Below are 23245 nucleotides of genomic sequence, written 5' to 3'. Positions count from 1 at the left end.
GAGCCCGCGGGGAGCCGGAGCCCGCGGGGAGCCGGGAGCCGGCCGGGGAGCCGAGCCCGCGGGGCGGGGAGCCGAGCCCGCGGAGCCGGGAGGGTCCGCCGGGGGCCGGCAGTGCTGGGCGGGCCGGGGGTGGTCGGCCGGGGCCGGCACCCCAGGGCCGGAGCCGACCCAGGCTGGAAACGCCGGGGGGCCAGCCTGGGCCGCGCCTCCTCCCCCCACACCGCCCCTTACCTGCTACAGGCTTCCCGCGAATCAAATATTCGCGGGAAGCAGGGGAGGGGGCGGAGACTTTGGGGAGGAGGCGGGGTTGGGCCGGGGGTGTGGGCGGGGCTGGGGCGGGGCCGGGGGGCTGTGGAGTGTCCTCCATTTGGAGGCACAAAATATGGTAACCCTAATAACACAGCATGGCCCAACCCCTGCTTTGTGCTCTGCAGGGCCTTGGCCCCAAGGGAAAGGAGAACCAGTGTAGCGGGCGTGAGGCTGTGGAAGGAGCAGACTGCAGGGAAGCGTGCTCATGTGCAGCTGGAGCACAGCCAGGGTTTGGAAGCAAGAGCAGGGCTCTGTGAACTATGACTACATGGATCCCCAGACGAAATACCCAGCACATCTGGAGAGGGCAGTGGGGGAAATGGGGTAGTGGGCACGGAGGCTGGTGCTTTGAAGGCCTCACAGTCCCTATGTTGACTTGGGCTGTGCCCAGTGAGGGAAGCCCTTGGCCCTCACACTGAAGAAAAACACAAGCCATTAGGAGTTCAGGATGCCCCAAGAGGCCGCTCCTGTCTTTATCCAAGGACTGGGTGGGTTTTTCCCCAGTTAATGGTTAGTTTCTCCTGTTTTCTGGTTTCTCACGGTTAGTCCCTGAGCTGCTGATGGGTGGGCATGTGGGTAGGCATCGCTCACCTGGGGCCCTCTGCTGCCTGGGGTACCCAGAGATGTCCCTCTACTGCACACTGGTGAGCAGCATTCAAGATGCTCTACTATAGAACAGGAGGTGGCATTCTAGGATGCAGGTTTTTCCTGCGTAACTAACACTCACCTCTTCCCATCACAGGTTGTGAAATATGGTCCTGTGCAACCCCCCACCTGAGCCTTTTCAAGGTAAGCGACCGATGACATTTGTACACATTAGATACTTTACATGAAATCTGTGCTGGGGAGCTATGCCTGGAGGCTGGAGATCTCTATGTATCTCCAGCACGGGCATCTACACCACCCTGCTAAAATGCCTAAACTTCAACCCAGAAGGGTCACTGGTAAAGATGAGAGAGAGAGAGAGATTCAGCCTCCATGTCCATTGAATCCCAGCCAGGATGTCATTGCGAATTGTGATGTGGACACCTGTTCTTGTAAGAACTGTGTTGCCATCAAACTGGTCCTTTTTTAGAGCACCGTCAAACAGCTGTCAGGTGTTAACGATGTTCAGTCACTACTGACCTGGGTCATATCTAAGCTGGTGACTTAGGAAAATCTCCACAGCCCACTCCTTTGGGACATTCAGGATGCCAGGGAAAACCTGAAACCCCTATCATCATCCAGGATGGAATTGTTTTATAAACACGGGGCCGGAATTTATCCCCACTATAATGGCAGAGACAAATACTGGACAAAAGTAAATTCTCATTTAAGCCTCCAAAATTCTACCAGGGGATTTCACAGGATGGAATTAAAGAAACAAAACGCACAACCAAACCAATCCTTTGCTGATGTCCTTTCAGCTACTCAGGGCAATGGAGATCACGACTGTAAAAACAAGATTCGATTCTTAAATAGCCAGAGGAATAACTCCCTTACGTCAGTTTTTTGCAAATGAGTGGCATCAATTCACTGGGATGCTAGCATTCCACTTTATCCATATTCATGTTGGCATTTGCTTGGATTCTCTTGCAAAGACGATTTTGCTTTTAATACAGTATATTTTTGTACTGTATCCAACAATCACAGATGCTTAACCCCTTTCATGGTGGACTATCAACGCATTACAGCACTCAACCCAGAGCCTGAGGCTGCTAACATCACAAACTCAAATTTAAGTCAAACCTTGGGAAAAGCAAGATTTAAATGTGAACTCGGACAACACATTTGTTCAGGGAGGGCAGTGGGAGTTTTGCTATTGATTTCTAAAGTAGCAGGATCTGGCTCAGAGTAAGGTTGATAGCGATGGCAAGAGATGTCACCCACGGGCCAGTCACACGGCACTGAAGCACCAGTTCTCTGCCCTCCTTTTCCCGCAAGGAGGCTCTGCCTCGGACCCCTTTGATTTGGAACAGCTCTATGTTCTTCTCGCTAACCCCAGCTGATGTTAAAAAGAGCTACATGCACATATCCATTGAATGCGAGCCCATTCCTTCTCCACGCTCTACGTCCTACAAGCCAAATGAAATAGATCTGCTCTGATTGACATAACTGCCCAGCTTGCAAAATGTCCAGGTGCTCAAAGCGTTGATTGCTGAAACCAAATAAATGCAGGCTGTGCTGTCAGGTGTTTCAACCACTAACGTGGAAATAGACACCTTACATTTAGTTGTGAAGCACCTTCCAACCCACTCAGCCATCTCCACACCTCCTCCCGCTGCGTCACAGACGCATTCATTCTGTGGCCTCTGCTCGATACCCAGAGAGGGGTTTTTATAGCTCCTCTTTGAGGGAAGAAACAGGATGAGGAGAGAGGATTATCTGCCAGCGGATTTAGTTTTGCAAGGCAGCTTGAATAATGAGCAGGCCACCAGATGGCTAGTGTTACCAGATGAAAAGTCAGTTGGCCACCGTATCGAATCCATCTCTGTGCAAATCAACAACATGCTGTGTGGTGTAAGAATGCAGCGTTAGGGCAGCAAATTGGCAATTTCTGGGCAAAATGCTAAGGATCCCAGGGGCCTGGGCTACTAACATTGGAAATTCAAAATAATCATCGTCTGTCTGATGTTTCTCAAAGTTCACTCCAGCCACCTAGACATTATCCTCTGGATCCCAACACCAATCAGTTCCTGTACCCGATCGTACTGTGCCCAGATATCTCTGCAGCTCTCCTGCGGCGGCCATTAGCTTAGAGCCTAGCTTCATTAGTATAATCCCAAATCCAGTCGCAGGTGCTTGTCTACACTTGTGCTCCCTAACCAGTGAGAATTCTGTTGTCAGGTTCCCAGTTTAGACAAGGTTTATCCACATTATGGGGGAAGGCCATCACGAGAATTCATTGACTCCATCGGCTGGCAGAAGGACACAGCACCTGCTGAGAGTGCTAGCATACCTCCACCTTGCAGAGCCACTGCTTTTCATGCTTTAGGAAAAGACGGTTACTCACCGTTGTAACTGTTGTTCTTCGAGATGTGTTGCTCATATCCATTCCATTAGGTGTGCGCGCGCCGCGTGCACGATCGTCGGAAGATTTTTACCCTAGCAACACCGGCGGGTCGGCTGTGGAGCCCCCTAGAGTGGCGCCTTCATGGCGCTGAATATATACCCCAGCCGACCCGGCGCCCCCTCAGTTCCTTCTTGCCGGCTACTCCGACAGCGGGGACGGGGGGCGGGTTTGGAATGGATATGAGCAACACATCTCGAAGAACAACAGTTACAACGGTGAGTAACCGTCTTTTCTTCTTCGAGTGCTTGCTCATATCCATTCCATTAGGTGACTCCCAAGCCCAACTTAGGTGGTGGGGTCGGAGTGAGACAATGCTGTGTGCAAAACCGCTGATCCGAAGGCAGCATCGTCCCTGGACTGCTGCACTAGTGCATAGTGAGCTGTAAACGTGTGGACTGATGACCAAACCGCCGCTCTACAAATGTCCTGTATCGGAACATGTGCCAGGAAAGCAGTCGAGGAGGCTTGGGCCCTCGTGGAGTGAGCGGTGAGGTGTGGTGCTGAGACACCTGCCAGGTCATAGCAAGTCCGGATGCAAGACGTAATCCAGGAGGATAGGCGTTGTGAGGAGACCGGTGAGCCTTTCATTCGGTCGGCCACTGCAACGAAGAGTTGCGTCGTCTTTCTAAAGTGCTTTGTGCGGTCAATATAGAAGGCCAGGGCCCTTCGTACGTCCAGGGAATGCAAACGTTGGTCCTGGCGAGTGGCATGTGGTTTGGGATAAAAGACCGGGAGAAATATGTCCTGGTTGATATGAAAAGGAGAAACCACCTTAGGGAGAAAGGCAGGATGTGGACGAAGCTGCACTTTATCCTTATGGAAAACTGTATAAGGGGGCTCGGATGTAAGCGCCCTGAGTTCAGAAACGCGCCTTGCTGAGGTGATGGCTACGAGGAAGGCTGTCTTCCAGGATAGGTACAAAAGTGAACAGGTGGCTAGTGGTTCGAATGGAGGACCTGTGAGCTTGGAGAGAACCAGGTTGAGGTCCCACGTCGGGACGGGCTGACGATGTTGAGGGTACGTCCGGTCTAAGCCCTTGAGGAATCTAACGACCATCGGGTTAGAGAATACCGAGGACGCGAGTTCCCCTGGGTGAAAGGCCGATATAGCGGCCAGGTGAACTCTAATTGAGGAAATCGCCAACCCCTGTTGTTTTAGGGAGAGGAGATAGTCCAAAATGAGGGGAATGGGTGCCTGCAACGGGGATGTGGCTCGTTGTTCGCACCAACAGGAGAACCGCTTCCATTTGGCCAGGTACGTGGTCCGTGTTGAGGGCTTCCTACTGCTCAGTAGAATCTGTTGCACAGAGTGCGAGCATTGCTGCTCTGCCTGGGTGAACCATGGAGCAGCCACGCCGTGAGGTGGAGTGATTGGAGGTCGGGGTGACGCAACCGGCCGTGGTCCTGAGAGATGAGATCCGGATCCAACGGAAGCGGGATCGGTGTCTGAACCGAGAGCTCCAACAGTGTGGTGTACCAATGTTGTCTCGGCCACGCAGGAGCGATCAGAATTACCCGTGCCTGGTCTCTGCGCAGTTTGAGCAGTACCTTGTGGACCAGAGGAAACGGAGGGAAGGCATAAAACAGGTGGTCTTTCCAGGGAAGCAGAAAGGCGTCCGAGAGGGAGCCCGGAGCTCGACCTTGTAGGGAGCAGAACACGTGGCACTTCCTGTTGTCTCGAGATGCAAACAGGTCTATCTGGGGAAACCCCCACCTCTGGAAGATGGAATGTATGATGTCCGGACGGATAGACCACTCGTGCGTTTGGAAGGACCTGCTGAGCCGGTCCGCTAGAGTGTTCTGGACTCCAGGGAGGAACGATGCCGTGAGATGGATTGAGTGGGCGATGCAGAAGTCCCACAGGCGAATGGCCTCTTGGCATAGAATTGACGAACGTGCTCCTCCTTGTTTGTTGATGTAGAGCATGGCCGTGGTGTTGTCGATGAGAACTAACACACAGCGGCCACGTAGGAGACTGAGGAATGCCTGGCACGCCAGGCGTACCGCCATCAGTTCCCGAACATTGATGTGTAGGGCTAACTGGGATGCAGTCCACAGGCCCTGGGTATGGTGTTTGTTGAGATGGGCGCCCCACCCCAGAGATGACGCGTCTGTGACCAGGTGCAGGGAGGGTTGTGGGGCGTGAAATGGCATCCCCTCGCAGACCACATTGTGATCTAGCCACCAGGTGAGGGAGGCCAGGATCGAGTTCGGGACCGTGACCACCATGTTCAGGCTGTCCCGATGTGGACGGTATATTAATGACACCCAAGTTTGAAGCGGGCGAAGTCGAAGTCTGGCATGCCTGGTTACGTACGTGCAGGAAGCCATGTGACCCAGCAGGGTGAGGCACGACCTCACCGTGGTAGTTGGGAAGGCCTTGAGCCCTTGAATGAGGTTCGTGATGGTGCCAAAGCGATTGTCTGGCAGGATGGCTTGTGCACGACTGGAGTCTAGAACTGCGCCGATGAATTCTATTCTCTGGGTAGGTTCTAGAGTGGATTTGTCCTTGTTGAGTAGGATGCCCAACTCGCTGAATGTGTGCACTATTTTGTGGACGTAAGCTTGAACTTGCTCCTTGGTGCGACCGCGCACCAGCCAGTCGTCTAGGTACGGGAACACCTGTATCCCTTGCCGACGAAGGTACGCTGCCACGACCGCCATACATTTCGTGAACACCCTTGGGGCCGAGGATAGGCCGAAGGGAAGTACTGTAAATTGGTAGTGCACCGTGTTTACCACGAATCGCAGGAAACGTCTGTGAGGTGGGTAAATTGAGATATGAAAGTATGCGTCTTTCATGTCGAGGGCGGCGAACCAGTCTCCAGGATCGAGGGAAGGGATGATGGCCCCCAAAGAGACCATGCGGAACTTCAACTTTACTACGAATTTGTTGAGTCCGCGCAAGTCCAAGATGGGCCGCAGACCTCCTTTGGACTTGGGGATCAGGAAGTAACGGGAATAAAATCCCCTGCCCCTTAACTCTATCGGAACCTCCTCTATAGCCCCCATGGCCAGGAGCGTAGAAACCTCCTGCATAAGAAGTTGCTCGTGAGAAGGGTCCCTGAAGAGGGACGGGGAAGGGGGGTGGGAGGGGGGGATAGAAGAAAACTGGATAGCGTATCCCCTCTCCACCGTGCGGAGGACCCAACGGTCCGAAGTTATAAGGGACCAAGCACGGTGGAAGTGGGAGAGGCGATCCCGAAAGGAGGGAGCTGGATCCTGGGGGATGACTGGGGCGCCGTCCTCGACCGCACCTTCAAAAGTTCTGTCTCGGACCTGAAGGTGGTCTTGGTGGCCCTTGGTTTTGACCAGGTTGAGGGCCAGCCCATCTTCTCCTACCACCTCGCCCTCGCCTTCTGGCAGGGTCCTGTCTCTGACGAGGTGGAGGGGGGTAAAACCGTTGAGGCTGGGGCCTAAATGGTCTGCGCTGGGGACCCGCAACATGCATCCCCAAGGAGCGCATGATTGTCCTGGAGTCTTTGAGGCTCTGTAATCGAGAGTCCGTCTTCTCCGAGAACAGCCCCTGTCCTTCAAAGGGCAAATCCTGTAGGGTCTGCTGTAATTCAGGGGGCAAACCCGAAACTTGGAGCCAGGAGGTCCTACGCATAGCGATACCTGTGGCCATGGTCCTTGCGGCCGAGTCCGCTATGTCCAGGGAGGCCTGTAAGGAGGTCCGAGCCACCTTCTTACCCTCCTCAACCATGGCTCCAAACTCTTCCCTGGACTCTTGGGGAATCAACTCCTTAAAAAGGAGTTGAAATTGTAGCGGCTCAGTAGCGCTTGTTGATTCGCCGCTCTAAGTTGTAGCCCTCCGGCTGAGTAAACCTTACGGCCGAACAGATCAAGCCGCTTAGCCTCTTTTGATTTTGGCGCTGCAGCCTGCTGGCCGTGGCGCTCTCGTGCATTCACTGATTCCACCACCAGTGAGCACGGTTGGGGGTGTGTGTACAAATACCCATAGTCTTTAGATGGGACAAAGTATTTCCTTTCCACCCCTCTCGCAGTGGGTGGAATGGAGGCAGGAGTCTGCCATATCGTATCCGCGTTCGTTTGGATCGTGCGGATCAAGGGTAACGCCACCCTCGAAGGGGCATCCGATCCAAGGATGTTCACGATCGGGTCGTGCACCTCCACTATCTCCTCCGTCTGCAGGTCCATGTTACGGGCCATTCTGCGCAGGAGATCCTGGTGAGCCCGAAGATCTATCGGAGGGGGACCCGTGCATGAAGTGCCCGCCACTGCCTCATCCGGAGAGGAGGAGGAGGACGCCTCTGGTGGTAGTGGATCCAAGGGGGGGTCCCGGTCCCCCTGGTCTTGGGTCGGAGCATCACCGGCACTTGGGTCCACGGTGTCGGGTGGTGTGGACACAGAAGCCTCTACGCCTCCAGGCGGAGGCCGAGAGATGGTGGATTCTGGGGCCCTTCTGACCGAGTGACCCGAGCGAGAGGTCGATGGTAACGGAGCCCCTTGCTCCTGGTGGTACGCCCACGGGGTCCAAAACGACCAGTGAGATGGTCCATGAGGGTGGTCCTCTGCCCTCTCCTGCCAATGGCCCAAGTCTCGTTCCTCGGCCTGCCCCTGAGGGGGGTATGCCGATCTCGACAGGTCCTCTGAGGATCGAGACGCTGATCTTGACGGCCATGGCGGTGCCGTGAAAGATGGAATGATCCCCGTGGTCTGCGGTGCCGCACGGTGCCGGTCCGGAGATGATCTATCTCTGTGCGGTGCCGGCGATCGGTGCCGGGACCGCGACCGGTGCCGATGACCTCGTCGGTGCCGGGAATCGGATCTGGACCTCGACGAGGACCTAGAGTATGCCCGGTGCCGGGATCGGCCCCTCGGCGTCGAGCGTCGAGCGTGGCGGTGCCGAGAACTACGTCTCGACGTTGACCGGTGCCGACGATCATATCGGTGCCGAGACGTAGAGCGGTGCCGCGAAGAAGATCTTGACCGCGAGTACGACCGGTGCCGAGACGTTCGGTGCCGGGACTGCGAGCGGCGTGGGGACCTGCTTCGGGACCTGGATCGGCGCCGAGGTTCCAGCCCTTGTGATGGAGGGCGCATCAAGGCAGGTTTCCCTCTTGACTGTACCGGGCGAGTCAACGGTGCAGTCGGTGCCGGTGGTTGAGGCGGTGCCGGCTCCGTGAGAGCTATCAAGTCTCTCGCCGCCGCGAAGGTCTCTGGAGTCGACGGGAGACACTGTATCACCGCCGGCCTCGGTGGAGACGCTATTTGCACCGGACTCGACGGCCTCGGCGCCGGAGTCGACGGTGCTGGAGGAGCCTGTTTCCGATGCTCCATCGGCGGACGCGGCTCTACCCCCGGCACTGGGGGAGCCGGCGTCTTCGGCGCGGACGTCCCCGTCTTATGGGCTTTTTTATGCCCTGGGGATAATGACCGGCGCCGCGGCACTTGCTGTGTTTGCGGTGCCGACGAGGTCCGGTGCCGGGGAGGCTTATCTGACGCCACTCGCGTGGTCGTCATAGCCGGTGCCGCCGGGGCACTGCGCACCGAAGTGCTAGGCACCGAAGTCTGGCCCGTGGAAGGAGTGTCCGGGCTAAGTGCCGCCTCCATTAGGAGTTGCCTGAGCCGAAAGTCCCGCTCCTTCTTGGTTCTTGGTTTGAAGGCCTTACAGATCTTGCATTTGTCTGTTTGGTGGGACTCTCCCAGGCACTTCAAACAGGAGTCATGAGGGTCGCTCGTTGGCATAGGCTTAGCGCAGGAGGCGCACTGCTTGAAGCCGGGAGCGTTGGGCATGAGCCCGGGCCCGCGGCCGGGGGAGAAAGGGGGAGACGACCCCCTTAACCCCCTGAACTACAATACAACTATAACAACTTTAAAAACTATTTAACTATAAACACTAGAACTACAACTATAACTATAACTCTGAATGATCAAGTAAGCTAGGGAGAGTGGAGAACAGCTACGCCGCGCTCCACAGTTCCAACGACCGTCAGGGGCGGTAAGAAGGAACTGAGGGGGCGCCGGGTCGGCTGGGGTATATATTCAGCGCCATGAAGGCGCCACTCTAGGGGGCTCCACAGCCGACCCGCCGGTGTTGCTAGGGTAAAAATCTTCCGACGATCGTGCACGCGGCGCGCGCACACCTAATGGAATGGATATGAGCAAGCACTCGAAGAAGAACAAATGTGCTTAAAACTTGTTATTTAGCAGGAAACCTGTATAACCAAAGCTGCTCTACCCAGCGTGAGTGTTCGTGAAGAGCAGAACTGAGCTATGAGGGATCACACCTGATAGAATTCTGCTTATCTGCATTTTAGAAGCATCATGCTCTGGAATTCATTTTCCTCTCCCCATTGTTCTCCACTGCTCACTCTTCTCATATCTCACCTTTAAAACCCCCCTCTTGGATTTAGCCTCAGGCAAAGGCTAAATCACGTTCCCCTCTCCTCCCTGTAATTAGTTTACAAGAATGCTTATCTCCATTATTACCCCCTTTGAAATTACAGCTTCCTTTACCCGTTGGTCTCCTCCTGCCACATTGTGCTTTGCACTCTGCACACACAATTATGCCAAGCATTTGCTCATTATTTAATCTCTCATTGTAAAGCATTGTGAGGCGCTTTGTGTGAAGGATGCTAGATAAAAAGTAAATGAAACTGAATTATCGGGCTCTCCAACAGAGTTAGAGAGACTAGACGCAGAGCAATGTACAGTGCAACTCGGGTCCAGGATCACCCTGAATCATTTGGAAAGGAGAAGCGTCAGTGGCACTTTGAACATGTTCTACAAGACAGCAGTAAAGCCAGAGACCTGGGGATTTACTACACTATACAGGCTTGGTAGCCTTCCTAACTTCATCCGGGATATAGACTGACCCATGGATGTTCTAGCTGAGTCAGCTAGTGGGAAATCATGAGATTATTTTCAGACAAACTGCCCTTGAAGTCCAGGGGAATTTTGCCCAAGGAAGCAGCTCAGGAGATGGTCCCCGGAGACAGAATTCAAACAACATTCAGGTACTATGACTTCCTCTTTAGAAAGGGATTTAGTGCAAAAATTTGCAAGGGACTCACGCAGCCCTGGGAAGATGCAGCAACAACCTTAATCCCTACCAATAGCATGCCATCTAATTCAGAAGTGGGATCAGGTCTGGATTTCTGACACCAACAGCCCAAATGTCCAGATGTGGGGGATAGTGGAGATTCTGCTCAGAGCTGTCAGACTCTAGGCCCAAGCTAAGAAACGTGAGTTTGGATTCTGAAATCCCATAAAGTTTGGGTGTTGAGATTTGGGATTCCAGTCCTGGCTCCTCTCCAATAGTGACATTGCCCTTCTGTTTGCGTTTTTGCTTTCAACACACAGCATAAGCCAACAATGCATCTATTTTATGGTTCTAATAAAATTCTTAATGTGGCTTTATATGGTGTTGGTTTTCTCTTTTCCAGTCATTGATTTTGCTTCTGACCATGATTAATGTGTTTACTGGTGCCCAATTGCATTTTTTATGCATTTCCTCTAGATAAGGAAGTTACTTGCCTTGTTGTAACTGGAGTTCCTGGAGATGTGTGGTCCCCATTTCTAGTCCACTGTGGGGTCTGCATGCAGTCTGTGCACCTGAGACCAGAGAATTCTTGCAAGCTATGTCCATTGGTCCCTGGCTGTGCTCGTGCTCCGTGCTGAGGCTAGAAGGGGCAGTGCGTACCAGTTCCTCCTCTTCTGTGAATCCAGTCATGATCCAAAGCAGAGGGAACAAGGGCAGGTAGTGGAATGCAGATATCAAATCAGCGTCATCCCGTGGTGCAGAGCTGGTGTAGGCAGAGTGCCTCCTCTGCCGCCACTATTCCCCACCCCTGCTATGGTTGGTGACCAAGGAAAAGAGGGTGTGGCTAAGGTGTCCATATGTGCTGCTGTCCCCAGCTGCCCTAGCATCTCCTTTAGGGCTGTTGGTTGCTGGTGCAATTTAGAGCAGCAGGAGGGATGCTCTAACTTACGGTGGGGGACCAGCCTGGCTCTCTGAGACCCAGGACCAGGGGAGTATAAAAGGAGGCTTTAAAGCAACTGCCCTTGCCAAGGCATGCTGTGTGCTTCTCAGCTGGAGAGGAGAATCTGGGCCAAAGCCTTTCAAACAGTGCCTAAAAATCTCTTCCCCTCTCAATTATTCCAGTGTGAAATGGTACTTGTGATTTTCCCCTTCTACTAAGTGTCCAGTTGTCCCGAGTCTTGCAGGAAAAGCAGCGTAACAAGAACTGAAGAGCAGAAAACAAGCAGTTTTTTTAAATAACCACCGAGGCCTCCATAGTCCATTATACAGCAGCAGAAAGGAGACATCTTCCCTGTACACTCCCCCGGCAACACACCACCTTCTGCAAGTCACCACTAACTGATGTCAAGGGAAAAGGCCAAACACTTCTAAAAGAACATTCTCTTAAATGAAAGCCAATGCAACGCTAACCATCTGGCCCCCTCCCAGCCCGGTTCAGGACACCATGTCATGTGAGTCGTGTGGCCATGGGCTGGGTCTGAGATTTGCCCCCTCAGCCATTCTGGAATCCAGTCAGCTGTCTCCCTAATGATGCAAACACCCTGATGAAGGGACAGCAAGAGAGGAAATGTTTGTCCTTATCGCCTCTTCTGAAGTGGAGCCATTTGCAAAGACTCCATAGGAGAGTTAAGAGTGGAAGAAGCGACTGTCTGTCCTTATTAACTCACAAGGTCCAAGTGGCGTCAACAAAACATTCGTAAAATAATCTACTCTGAGCGCACCGAGCTGGGACCCAGTGCTCAAGGGCTCAGAAAACAGGAGGTGAGTGGAGCATATTTGACGAGAGAGAAATGTTTATAACCAGAAGAAAATGTACTTGGCGGCTGCTACTTTTCAGAGGTCCCTTTGCTAAGAGTGAAAGTATTTATGTTTTAAAAAAAAAAAGTTTCCTTCACAGCTCAGCTTCCCATGCAAGAACTGGCTGCAGAGAAGTCCTAGTTCTGTATCTGGGACATCAGCCTGATGCCATTGTGTCTGAAACTAGGTTGTCACAAGCACAGCATGATTCATAGCTCTGCCACAGGATCAGAGGGCAGCAATGCTGGCTTGAACGGCAACCAGCAAACCCAGGACGGAAAATTCTGTCAAGGACCTGAAAGCGTGCAACCCTATACACAGGAGCGTGTGATGGTTGGCAATTTCCGAAGACGAAGGAAGGTCCTTGTTGAAAGCAAAGAGAACAACAAACTCTTTGGCATGACGAGAGCAACAAATGGAGACCGAGAATTATGTATTGTAGGTAACCTGCCGTCACTTACCATACTGAGGGTGGCTTTATCCCAAGGACTGAGGCTCAGATATTTCCTCTGGCGTTCCTGAAAGGAAATGGCACAAGAGGTTTCATTTGGGGCTAGAAGTGCTCATTTTAGGTTTGGAGAAATACAGGAGAGGCTTGTTGCAAGCCAAGCAGCACTTTCTACCTCTCATGGAAGGGAGAGATGTAAGTAGTAGGCCAAGATTAACTGCCCTCTACTCCCAAATCTACCCCCACCAATGTTCTTACTCTAGCGGTTTGATGTCCAGATGTCAGCTACTACCTGCCCTTTCACAAAGGGTCCAAGCGTTTCTTTCCACCTTGTTACTGTGATTATTTATTGCTCAATTTTCCCAATTAGTATTCACTCTGCTGCCACTGGCATTTGTGCCATGCAGTTGTAGAGCAGAGAGGTAGTCTCAATACACGTCTGGGAGCCTGGAGCTACTGGGTTATCGCCCGGACTCCTTCAATGGTCTGGCCCAAGGCACAACCTTTCTGCTTCAGCTTCCCCATCTGTAAAATGGGGATAAATACTACTGCCCTGCCTTCCTGTTGGGGTGCTGGGAGGGAGGAATTTTTAAGATTAAAACAGCAGGATGAACAGCAACCCTGCATGAACTGACAGGTGCTAGTTGTACAGAGAGACTGCGTGAGCACAAGGCAATTTCTTCCCTACCCCATGGTCGGCAATGCTCTGGGTGTGGAACCCCAGTCCCCAGCCTGCTCCCAAGCATCCCACTGGACAGAATGCTCCATCCAGCTGGAGAACAGGAGAGGTTTTGGCTGGCATTGGACAGCAAGCTAAATGCAAGACTGAATTCTAGAGAACGGGCCAAACTCAGAGGTGGCTAAGTTGTGCAATTTATGCTGATCTTCCATTCCGAGTGTTGGCAGGAGAGATGCAGCCTACAGCATTTGGGGATTTTGGCCGGCGCAAATTCAGCATTGGCGTGAGAAGGCACAACTCCTACTGGAGCCAATGGGGGCTGTGCCTTCCTACAGCAGAGCGGAACTGGGCCCCCAGGAGGCTTGGGAACGGTCTGGGTGCCAGGTGAAGTGCATGAGGGCGGCTGGATTTATTTTACACTCCCTTGCTGGTGGGTGACTCTGGTTTTGCATCCAACAGCTTGGTCCAAGTTACACACGGTGTCTAACACCCACCCTGCTTCATCAGTGCTGGAACTGGCCTGGGAACCCCCGCAACAGATACATGTGCTTACTCCAAGCTGTATTTGGTCCTAGGATTGTGAAATAATTCCCTCCCCCACAAAAAACCAAAAAACCAAAAAAAAAAAAAACCAAAAAAAAAAAACCCACCCCAAACCAAAGAACTGCTTCAGCCTAAGAAGTCTGGGGGTGGAAGTGAGGGTTAGGTGCATGAAAAGTTTTGCTTGAATGGAAAAATGCCATTTTAAATGTCTCCTGGTTCATCACTCTGGAAGGCATTTTCTGATATGCCCAGACCAACCAACTGGGAACACAGACAGGACTGATTTCAGAGTAGCAGCCGTGTTAGTCTGTATCCGCAAAAAGAACAGGAGTACTTGTGGCACCTTAGAGACTAACAAATTTATTAGAGCATAAGCTTTCGTGGACTACAGAAGTGGGCTGTAGTCCACGAAAGCTTATGCTCTAATAAATTTGTTAGTCTCTAAGTAGACAGGACTGAGTAAGGAAGCCTGCACCATGGTTGTTGCGGCTAGCCAGGGACCTCTTCCCTTCCTATGCACCAAGAAGCCTCTTCCACCAGCACATGCTGTGGAACCTCATGGGCTGGGGGAGAACATTGCAGTAGCAACGAAACATACAGCAGTGCCCCTTTGTCATGCTTTGGCTGTGGACCAATACAGGATGGGAGACAAAGCTGTGATCTGGCTTCAGGGAGTTTACTAGGGGAAACACACACACACACACACACACACACTTATTGTTTTCCAAAGCCGTTCTGTGATTAAGGGCTGTCTATGGTTATGAATTAGAGTGAGCCTTTCAAAGCCCTGGTGTTGCTCTTCAGATACCATCTTCAAAAGAGCACCACGTGAGAAGACGTGTAGGCCCATGCACTGAGCTGCCCACGAAGTGCTGTGGGACACGCATGTCCTGTGCACGCCAGTCCCATGGAACTGAGGTACCCACTGCTAACTCCTGTGTGGGAGAGGTGGAGTTTGGAGGGAAAGTGAAGAGTGAGAGAGAGCAAGAGACACCCCCCCACACCCACACACACACTTAACGAAGATACTAAATGTCAAAATATCCTGGTGTGCTAATCATTTAGAACCCAATCCAGTGAGGTGCTCAGTGCGCCCAACCCTCATGGTCTTCATGGGGACGGGAGTGCAACTCAGCACCTTGCCAGACAGGGCCCTCAGGAGTAGAGAACCCCTCTGCCTTTCCGTACCTTCCTGCTGAAAGAGGAGAAGGGGTCCAGGCGCTCTTCGTACTGGGTGGAGTAGCGGAGCTCTGTGTCGTCACTGCTGCCGCCCTACAGGAATCAAACAAGAAGTTAGCTTCCTTCTCCTCTGCTGACAGCTGGGCTGGGCGGCACAAGAGTTACTTTCTACACAGTCCTTTCCTGGGGGCAGATGACTCCCTGCAGCACCGTTCACCCACTGGAGAGCTCCATTTTTGGGGTGAGCCATGGACTCTACATTCATTCCCAAGCAACGGGGAAGCAGAAGACTTAGCTAGGCAACTTTCTTTGCTCACCCTAATTAATCTTTGTAATTAAAAGGGGCACCTTACTTAATTAAGGGCATCCGACCAAGTTTCTGCCCTTTGCGCATGTGCACACACATATTTAGGGGCTGGGGAGAGCTTAAAAGAGACTTTATAAATCTGAGCATGAGAAATGTTTTAAGTGGATTCAGCATCCTACCCTATAAATGTACGGTTCATTCCTTTAGGCAGAAGCACAGGAATTGGATACTGGGATGGAACACTGAGCCATTGCAAATTGGTGGGAGATATAGCAATAGTTATACTGGGACACTGACACCTCCAAGGGCTTGGGTGATCTTATCCCCACTTTACAAATGGGGAAACCAAGGCACGGAGACATCAAGTGACTTGCCCAAGGTTATGCAGAGCGGGCCTGATTCTCCCCTGCCTTGCCCCCAGTGATAGTCACTGACCCCAGTGCAGAGTGGGTGTAAAATGCTTCCTAATCAGGAGAACAACTCCTTGCAGAGGTATGAGTGACTGGGCAATGGGGAAGCAAGACTAGAATCCAAGTCTCCTGGCTCCAAGCCCCACTCCCATCACCCCAGACAATCCCTGCTCAACTACACATATGGTGGAAGTCTGTGCAATTCTGTGCACATGGTAAAAACTCAGTCCAATGGCTGAGTTGATCAGTGCTCCAAAGTTGGACTTGCATACTCAAGCAAAGCAGAAAAGGCATTTAAACAAAACCTTTTTGTTTACAGGCAATTTTGTGTTTCCTTTGCTCCTGTTTTAGGTAAATAACAGCATCTTACACCACCCACCTCCTCAGCTGCATGATCGAACAATGAAGTCAGAATTATCTGTTTGCAACACCACAGAATGTTCTTGCCATGGAAATGCTTAGGATGTCACAAATCCAGCATACTGGATCTGGTAAGAGGGAGAGAGGAGCTCGGGGGTCGGGGGGGAGGGGAGGAGGGGAAAAGCACTATTTAAACACACATCTATTAGCAGCCAAAAGGGCAAGGGGAAATTGTGAAAAAACCCTGAAAGGGCGTGAGAGATGTAGATCTTATTTATGCACGTTATGTTCTCAAGCAAGCTCCATCCTGATCTCAAGTTTCTCCCAGTATGGAAGTCCCCATTTCATAACCATATAGCCGGCTCTGGATTAAACTCACAACGAGCACTTCTTGAAAGCCCTATGTGAGGCTACAAGTCTGCAAACCGTGCTCCAACTTATTAAAATATCATCCAGATTCCAAGCCCGCTTACTGATTCCTCCTCAAACCACCCCGACAACAACATTTGATGTACCCAGGTAAAACAATGACCTCCTCCAAAGCGTTTTAGCTCATACAAACAGTGCATAGTGTGGACACAGAGTCAGTACAATGCATTGGATCTTAGGGCGTGTCTGAATGGATAATAATTTCCATGCATTGATATGCGTAGATTTACTGATTTGGTGCTAACTTTTCATGCTTTGGTCCCATTTGCTGCTCTTGCTTTTGGATTTTCTCACTTTTTTCTTTGCCACTGGGGGTTTTAAGTAGACTTAAAACACAGGAACTAAAAATGTAAAATCCCCTACGGTGCTGGAGTTTGCTGCTCTGTCAACTTGTTCTATTTATGCATTGGTGTCTTATGATTCCATATCTGCCTGCCTCAAGCTTTAATTATGAGGGTGCATCATATTTACAATGCTGCTGTTAGCCAGCTGTCCCTATTTTTCCATCTCTGCAATGTCTTTGTCATCATACAATTTTAAAATTATGATGTTGACCTTTAAGATATCTTTCAAGACTCATTACTACATGTTCCTTCTTGTTCTGCCCAGTCATCCAGCCATGATCTCGTGGTTCCCTCTCAGCAGAGTAAATCCCAAGTTGAATGAACCTTTAGTGAATATGCCCCTATGTTCTGGAATATGATACACAGGCCACTGCATCTCATAGTCCTTGGCTTAGATTAGATCCCAGGTTAGGGCTCATGCATTCATTATATGCATGCCTTATTTTATGGTCTTTGATTATTATTTTTAACCAGTCACATGTCTCATTAGGTTCTCTATGTTGTCACCCTCCAGGGTAGTTTTCTGTACATGATTCAGTGCTCCTTGTACAATGAGGATGATATTCTGGTGTAGTAAATACAGAGATACACTCTTCCATTTTAATAGGAAAAGTAAACGTAACAGCATAAGGCCCAACCCAGTTCATCCCTTATGAGACTAATAAGAGATGCTCAGGATCAGTCTTTAATATATATAGAACCTTCCTCTAGAAGGATCCCAAAGAAATTTAAGATATTGATCCATAAAATGGATTCAGTTCACCCACTACTGAAATGCAGTCACCTCTGGAATGAATCATAGCATTTGTAGTACAGCAGAGACCACCACCATGCAGCAGGTCAGGACAAGAAGCGGATTTTTAGGACAGTTTTCCTACAATGCATCTATTTTCATTTTAGAACAAAACAAACCAAAGGTTTGAATGTGACTGGACATTTCAGCTTGAAGACGCAGCTACCATGAAAAGCTCTTCAAAATGTCAGCTTACACAGTTTTCTTAACAGTTGTGACAGGGTCTCTTTGGCCATTGGCATGGAGGGAGATTTCTGCGTATTAAAATCCCACCTGTGTGCCAAGGGAGAAAGTCCTCATACATCAGACATTCTAGCAAGCAACAAGGAGGGGAGATGATGTCTGAGTATTGTTTGAGCAGTGACGTTTGAGTATTGTGTGGCTGTGTACACCTTTACGGCGTTATTTCATGTTTGTGTATTACGGAGCTTATTCTCTCTCTTGTTATGCGCTTTAGCCTCTCTGCTTTAGAGCATGACAGACCCACACCATTGCTGGTATATGCTGTACTAGGAAAGGTCAGTGGCTAGCACCTTGTAAAGGAGAGGAGCGCTCTCTGCTGGCCAGAAAGGGTTCCGTAAGAGGCACGACAGAGTTTCTAGTTCAGTATAGCAGGAGAGGGGTGATTCTCTGTTTGTCACCCGTCATCACTCGCAATTGCACATGAAAAACGGAAATCAGTTGCCACAGTAGTATGCAGGGGAAGGTGCAGAAAACGGGTGACTAATGCACAGGGAACAAAGCCTTTTGTCACGAACTGTAATCTCAGAGGTCGCCACTCCACAGTTCCTGAGATCAGTGAGTTGAATGAGCACACTGTTCTGTGAAAGGGAGCACGTGCCACATAAATCTCTTTGTTAAATTCCTCAGTGCAACGCTTACATGCGCTGGGACGCAAGAATGAGTCACTTTTTTGACACAGGCTGAATTATTTCTCAGACTCTGAATAAGTTCAGGAGTTGTTTTAACTCCTTGGTGCTTGGCCAGTCAGGAGCAACTGTGTCCCTGCAGGTGGAGAACAAGTGTGTGAACACCAAAGCATATTGCATTGGCACCTTGTGGCAGGAAATGCCAACTCTTGGCCTCAGAGGGTAGCTCCATCAGTGAGATGTTTAAAACCAGCCATTAGCGATTATACTGGAGGGAGATGGGGTGTGTGACCACAGGTGTAGAGGACAATCCTGAAGCTGCAGGGAGATGGCCCAAGTGGCCTGATACTGTAGATCTTTTCCATCTCCAATTTCTATGATTCTGAGTCTTGCATGTAGGATTTATAGGGGCAACTTTCTATCAAGCTACTCCACACAAAAGGGATAAGGTGACCTTCAAACAGGTTGTCCCCAATCGTGGAATGTTTGGGCTACCCAAAGCCTAGGAACTGGACAGGCAGGAGAGGTAATGACTGTGCTCTAATGTGGTTTTAGGCATGGGTCAAGCAGGGGTGAGTGAAAAGATTCAATGTCATCCCTTTGCAAATGAACAAAGACAGTTACATATATTTTCCAGTTCCCCAGTACAGTGGATCTCACAGAATGGGGACACATTAGCCTCCAAGGGACAACAGCTGAGATAGAGACCGGCTCCGCACTCACCCGGCCAGGGTAGCTCTGGAGGAACTTGATCTTTTCATATAGCTTGATATTATCAGCTCTCATGTTGTCCAGTTCACTTTGGAGAGCCTGCATTGTGTGCTGCATCATGCGGTTCTCCTGCAACACACAGAACAAATGCCGCTAGCTGGAGGACCCAGTGTTTGCAGATTCTTTGGGAAGGGAATTGGTGATTTAACTTGTCCTATGGCAGAAATAAAATCCCCTCCCAACCACTGGGTAAGTTGCTGGGCTGAGTCCAGCAGAGACAAAGCACAGGTGCAATCAGCAAAGGGTTTGCCTCCAAGGAGGGTCCTTCCAACCACAGATCAAAATGAATTGTGTAAACAAAAATAGGGAGAGAGAACTATTCCCACTTGGGGTTCAACGCAGTGCTAAGGGACTTCAACCCTAAGAAGTGCAATAACTGCCCAGAAATGCACGGCCGGGAATGTCTTTTTACCATAATATTAATCCCTAGCTCTCATGTGGCACTTGTCATCAGTAGAGCTCCAATTGTTTTACAAAGGTCAGTATCATTATCCCCGTTCAACAGATGGGGAAACTGAGGCAGAGAGGGGCTGTGACTTGCCCAAGGTCACCCAGCAGACCAGTGGCAGAGACAGGGATAGAACCCAGGTCCAGCATTCCAAAGTCAGGTCTTTGTAAGCGGCCTAACATACCGCTTCTAATTCTTGGTTCCTTGTACGGAAGCGCTCCCTCTGACTGGAGATGATGGACAGCAGGGAATCCATCTGCCCCTCGGGAAGTGAAGCGCTGGGAGATGGAGGATAACCTAGGAAGCAGAGCTAACCGTGAGAGACCATCCTCAACCAGCAGACATTCAAGGAAGATAAACAACACATGGCACTTCTATGGCACCGTCCACCGGAGGGTTTAAAGGACTTCACCAATGGCTAATTAATGACGCTGGATGGAAAAACTTAGACAACACATTTTTTTCCTCTTAGAATTTGCCAATTCACTGAAATTGAAATGTTTTGCAGAGATTGTTCAATTTCTACAAAATTCCTCTGGAAACCGTCAGGATTCTGATAAAAATATGCCCAATTTCCTACCAGCTGCTCTGCCCAGGTTCCCAGCAGCCCTGGCTCTCCGGCTCCCCGGTCCTTGCCAGCTTAGGGTGCCCTGCTGCTGGGAAGCACCCCAGGCAGACCTGGAGCTGAGATTCCCAGTAGAGCTGGGTGGAGAATGGTAATTCCATTTTACGGAGAATTTTGAACATTTTTTTTTTCATAGCAAATTGGAATGAAACAGAAATTTGAACATTAAAAGTCCTCTGAGAAAGGGAATTACTGTCGCTGTCCAGCTCTAGTAATTAATCAAAATTTAACTCTCCCCTGAGGTAGGTGTTACTGTCTCTACTGTAGGGGGCCAACTAATACACCCCTTAGGGGGATATTTTCCCTAAGGCGACCCCATTGGCCCTGTTGGGAGGGGGGGCACACTCACTTGCCAGCAGCGCCTGCTCACAACGGGCTGATTCCCAGCAATCCCCGGCTGTCCTGGTCACACTCCCTAGCCAGTAAATCTCCCCCACTTTCTGGGCTGCATTGACCCCCTCCTGTGGCAGGTTTTGCAGTAGTGGAAACCCTGGCAAAGGTCTCTTCAGCCCCTTCCCAAAGCCTGTGAAATGGTGTGAGTACGTAACTCCACTGCATGGCCGTCCCCTCCAATGGCCTTGTGAAGGAGGTCAGGCATCTCTAGGGGTTTACACAGGACAGCAGATGATAAATATGTCCTAGAAGGCAGCGACTCAGCGAGTCTGCACAGTGGAGCTATTCATAGCAGCAGGATGGGTGGCTTCAGGTTGTTTTTGCTTGGTGGAACTGTTGCCATGATATTGTTTATCATTCTACTTAAAAACCTTTCTAAACAAAAAGGAAAGGAAATGGGTTCTTTTCCAGTGGAGCCAACAGTCATCATTTATTTGATTCATTTTCTCCTACAGCCCGTGCAGCAAACAGCAAATGTAAAGGAAACATTTCGCTCTCTGGCTCTGGGGGGGGATTCACTCTGGAATGATCAAAAGTTGAAGCATGGGGTATTTTAGTTTCTGTCTGAATTCTACGTGTATTTGAAAGGAACAGTAGAGCGGCTACAGGGGGAAGCTGATCTGCTGTATTGTCTAGGGCTGTACTTTAGGGAGAAAATATCAGCAGAAGCAACAGTCAGTGACTCTGCGCAGTGAGAACCAGTCAACCAACTATTCTTGATAGCCGCGCCATGTGGTTAAACCCCTTCCCAAGACTGTCAGCATTTGCTCTTCAACAAGGCAAATCTGCTACAATAGATTAGTGACAGAGCGGGAATGAACCTCTGCATGCAGGTGTGATTTGGGAAGAGACTGTCGGGGTGCTGACACAAACTGCTGGAAGTACTGCAGCAGAATCTCTTCTGCAGCAAGGGGATGGAGGAACTTGCTGAGGAACAATGGCTAACAAGGGTTGATTTTGAGGGATGATCTCCCTGAAGTTAACAGGAGATGGAGGTGCTCAACACTCCTGAAAACCAGGCCCAAGGAGAGTTTAACAAAAGGTCTGTACCTACTTAGGAATTCATGGCTGCTATGTTGCACACCATGGCAACCTTGAGTGTCAGGATAGAACTCTGATTCTTCAGCTCTGAAAGCACAGGTCCCAACCATTAAGGAAACGGTGCATCTCTACCAGCTGTCCGAGGTAGAGTGCCTCAGCAAACCTCAGCACACCCTTCAACTGGATCTCCCATAACACAGCTGCTTCCCTTGCATGGTTAGCTTACTACTTACAAACGTGACCCAGTTAGGTACTCAGCAAGTTCAGTGTCTGGTGTATGGACCCCGTAGATAGTATGTAAAGTTGTGATCTTCCATAGCCCCAGTGTCTGTGCTGAGCTCCCTGGAACACACAGCTCCCAAACAGCAAAGCATGAACTGGACTCAGTCCAGGCTCTTACCATAAAAACGGGCTGTAGCTTCCTTAATGGGGTCTGGAATTGTCTCTAGACTGTGAACAGCAGCACCCTGGGTAGAGAAATCAGATGTGAATAGGAACTCTTAGTGTAGGTGAGTAGCACGGTCAGAAGGTGAGGAAACCCCACACCCGATCAGAGCAATAGTTCATCAAAAATGCATTCTCTTGTCCCAGCTGTGGCCCATACCACATTCTTTGGTGGTGGTTTTAAGATTATGCTTTTCCATATTCTGGGAACAAGGGCTACAAATTACAGAATTCCTGGGGAAGTTCATGGGCTGAACTGTGCAAATGACGATGGTCAATGCTCTGACTTCTGCCCCAGAGACATTTTCATTGTATTGACACCGGTGGCTGTACCCAATGCTTCAGTTCAGCCAGCAGCATTAAGTTTCAACCCACCTAAAAGGCCTGAATATGCAAAGCAGAAGAATGCAGGCAGACTCTGAAACAACAGAAGCATTCCTGAGAGCTCAGGGAGAGTTTGGGGTGACGAGAACATCAGAATGGAAATCAGGAGAGCCAACGTGGCCGTAACATGTCTAGCCCAATGAGGCATCTCTGTCCAAATCTCAAACCTGAACCTTTTCTTAATGTTGGGATACATTTTGGTTTAAGTTCCTCCTTTCTGGTTTCCCAGCAGGCTTCCTCATCATTGCTGAAATCCATCTCAGAAGGTTTGCCAACCCCGCCAGGGTCCTAGTGGTGGCCCTCAAGTCTTGTGAGGAATGGGAACACTCTCAAGTTGGGCATAAGGAGGCAGAGATGAATTCTGGGGTCTAGGGAAACTAGATCAGGAAATATTTTTATAGATCAGCTAACTCAGCAGAGAGAATGAAGAACTGAGAGCCTAGCTTGGAGTAGCACAGAGGTTTTTAAGGCTCATGGGAGTGGGGTGATGGAGAAGATTTTGAGGGATGTATCTGGGATAGGAGAAGGGGAAGGAGAAGGGGTGGAAGGCAGAGAAGTGGGGGAAAGGAAAAGGAACTGAATGCAAATAAAGCTTTTGTAATCAATGGGCTG

At 50.4% G+C, this 23245-nt stretch overlaps 1 protein-coding gene across 2 annotated transcripts in view; it reads right to left on the bottom strand.

Annotated features, from left to right (window-relative positions):
• CUX1 (cut like homeobox 1) overlaps window positions 1-23245 on the bottom strand; it is a 398007-nt gene that overhangs the window by 12254 nt on the left and 362508 nt on the right. For both annotated transcript variants that reach the window (XM_034752651.1, XM_034752652.1), the window contains exons 16-20: window positions 22206-22272; window positions 19931-20043; window positions 19251-19367; window positions 15025-15108; window positions 12628-12684 (exon numbers count right to left, since the gene is read on the bottom strand). In XM_034752651.1, coding sequence (XP_034608542.1) covers window positions 12628-12684; window positions 15025-15108; window positions 19251-19367; window positions 19931-20043; window positions 22206-22272 — 438 coding nt within the window. The remainder of the gene's footprint in view (window positions 1-12627; window positions 12685-15024; window positions 15109-19250; window positions 19368-19930; window positions 20044-22205; window positions 22273-23245) is intronic.

Source organism: Trachemys scripta, chromosome 18, assembly GCF_013100865.1.
Source record: "Trachemys scripta elegans isolate TJP31775 chromosome 18, CAS_Tse_1.0, whole genome shotgun sequence".
Taxonomy (NCBI): domain Eukaryota; kingdom Metazoa; phylum Chordata; order Testudines; family Emydidae; genus Trachemys; species Trachemys scripta.
The sequence above is the reverse complement of the archived record's forward strand: the minus strand, read 5'-3'. Positions and strand labels throughout refer to the sequence as shown.